This window comes from Varroa destructor, unplaced genomic scaffold (assembly GCF_002443255.2).
Source record: "Varroa destructor unplaced genomic scaffold, Vdes_3.0 BEIS01000001.1, whole genome shotgun sequence".
NCBI classification, from domain to species: domain Eukaryota; kingdom Metazoa; phylum Arthropoda; class Arachnida; order Mesostigmata; family Varroidae; genus Varroa; species Varroa destructor.
This window is the reverse complement of record NW_019211454.1, coordinates 25,728,387-25,730,340: the sequence shown is the minus strand read 5'-3', so window position 1 is coordinate 25,730,340 and position 1,954 is coordinate 25,728,387. Positions and strand designations below refer to the sequence as shown.

The following is a 1,954-nucleotide window of genomic DNA, read 5'->3' as shown; positions in this document are numbered from 1 at the left end:
ATATTAAACGAAGTTCTGTTATAGCATTATACGGTTATCTGTTCTATAGTACAAAATAACAAAACATATTTGCGTATACGTGTCAGATGTTTCTGAGCAGTTTTTCAGGGCAGTGCGAATTGATCGGAGTCTAAACTATCGTACATTTCTAACTAGTACCATACTTCATTGACCTATCGAATTGGCTCCATTATTCAAAATTCAGCAATGCAGCAGCCTCGATCTAACAAACAACGCGGACAAACAGCTTAACAGATGCTGAAGTAAGACTAAAACTTTTTAGAGTAAAAGCGAACATTGTTATATACTTTCATTTTGTGTGTATCTGTGTGTATGTATGTACATGATACAAACCCTGCACGTGTAACTATAAGCTTTGACGCGAGCGTGTTCATTCTTCGAGCTCTCGGTGCATATAGAAGCCATCCATATATATGTATGCCTGTTCTGGTATGTTTGTGTATATATTCTATGCTTCTACTGTAAGTGTTCTGGCTTTGTTTGGTGTTTTCTGTTGTCTTGTTTATCGGTCTTGTAGAACTTTGGTTCTGCAGGTAGCATTCAGTTCCTTCGGCTTGCTATCATGGTCAGGGTCGTACAACTCACCTGAACGAAGAGACACCAATGATAAGGATCACATTTAGATCGCGCTGCTATTTTTTGTTACTGTAACGCAGTGCAAAGTATTCGGTAAAAAAGTAACACGAAGTCTCAGAGCTATTACTACTTCCGAAGAAATAAAAATTAAAAACTAGTTCAACCAAGTATTACTGCATTTTTCAAACAAAGATGAAAATATTTTCAACATCTAAACGTTGTTGTACAGCAGTTTATGTTTAACTGAGCGTAAGTAATGGCATGTAAGATTACAGTAAGCCCACTAACCGGCTGCGGGATAATCCGAGCAAAATACAACATATTACATTGAATCATCAGGAATGCTCTTCATTGTTAAATAGTTACTCTATTATGCTTCGAGTAACACTGACAGCGATTTCTATTTGGCGCCATTTCTGGCGCACGCCGCTAGAGGGCGGTGCTTCTGTATATCGAATCTGTAAACAAACATGGCGCCCAACATCGAAGCCAATCGAACTTCGAATCTGTGACGCTAATCGCTCAAATATCTCGATATGGTTGAACAGCAGGATCTCACCAAGCCTATAGTAGATCCAATTCTATTACTCGTTGAAGGTTCGGCCAAGTTACCACCAAGCGTAAACGATCTGACACCCGTGGACAGTCTAGAAGAGTTCGACAAGGTTTGCACGATCAATGTGCGTGCCCTTTTATCTCAGCAGGATCTGGACAAAATCGACAATGATCGCCGACTCAAGAATAGTGAGGAGAACCAGGTATGACACTAGACATGTGAATTCGTTAATAATCAGCTACTATTTTAAGCATACTGTTGCCATAATTTTATAATATTCGGTCATTTGTAGCAATGTGTGTACTAGATGCCACAACGACAGCAGAAGGTAACAAATGCCAGATCAGCAATTTCACCCAGATTGTCACCCAGAAACGCTTGTCAAAAATACTAAATATTTTTTTGATTAAAAAAACTTCGATATTATGCCACAGTTGCTTTTCATCGACTCTCGGGAAGGAGAACATCTATGTAATCGTTTTCAAGTCAATAATTTAAATAAAACAATTCTAACTCTAAGACAAGACTTGATTAATGTTTTTTCTATTGATTAGATCTAAGTGATTGTCTTTCGTTTTGGCGCAAATTGGCTCATATTGATTGGCGAGAACACGTACAAGTTTATTTCGCACCGAAGTGAAAGTCATCCTTGTCCGCCTCTAACGCAACAGCAAATGCCGCGGCTGAGTGGCTGTCAGCCGCCGAGGCACTGCCACAAAATGAACACTAGCAACAGCAATAGTTGTCTTGTGGTGTCACTTTCCTGGCACTGATCCTTACTCCCCCACTGCTCTATCTGTC

General features: G+C 39.6%; 1 protein-coding gene across 6 annotated transcripts in view; it reads left to right on the top strand.

The window, feature by feature from the left end:
- The first annotated feature begins 486 nt into the window (after positions 1-486).
- The window catches only part of LOC111249535 (U7 snRNA-associated Sm-like protein LSm11), a 28,257-nt gene continuing 26,789 nt past the window's right edge, over positions 487-1,954 (top strand). The window contains exon 1 of one of the 6 annotated variants that reach the window (XM_086977408.1): positions 487-1,355. In XM_086977408.1, coding sequence (XP_086833534.1) covers positions 1,134-1,355 — 222 coding nt within the window. In that variant the 5' untranslated portion in view covers positions 487-1,133. The remainder of the gene's footprint in view (positions 1,356-1,954) is intronic. The other 5 variants (XM_022803533.2, XM_086977407.1, XM_086977409.1 and 2 more) reach the window with 5 other exon arrangements.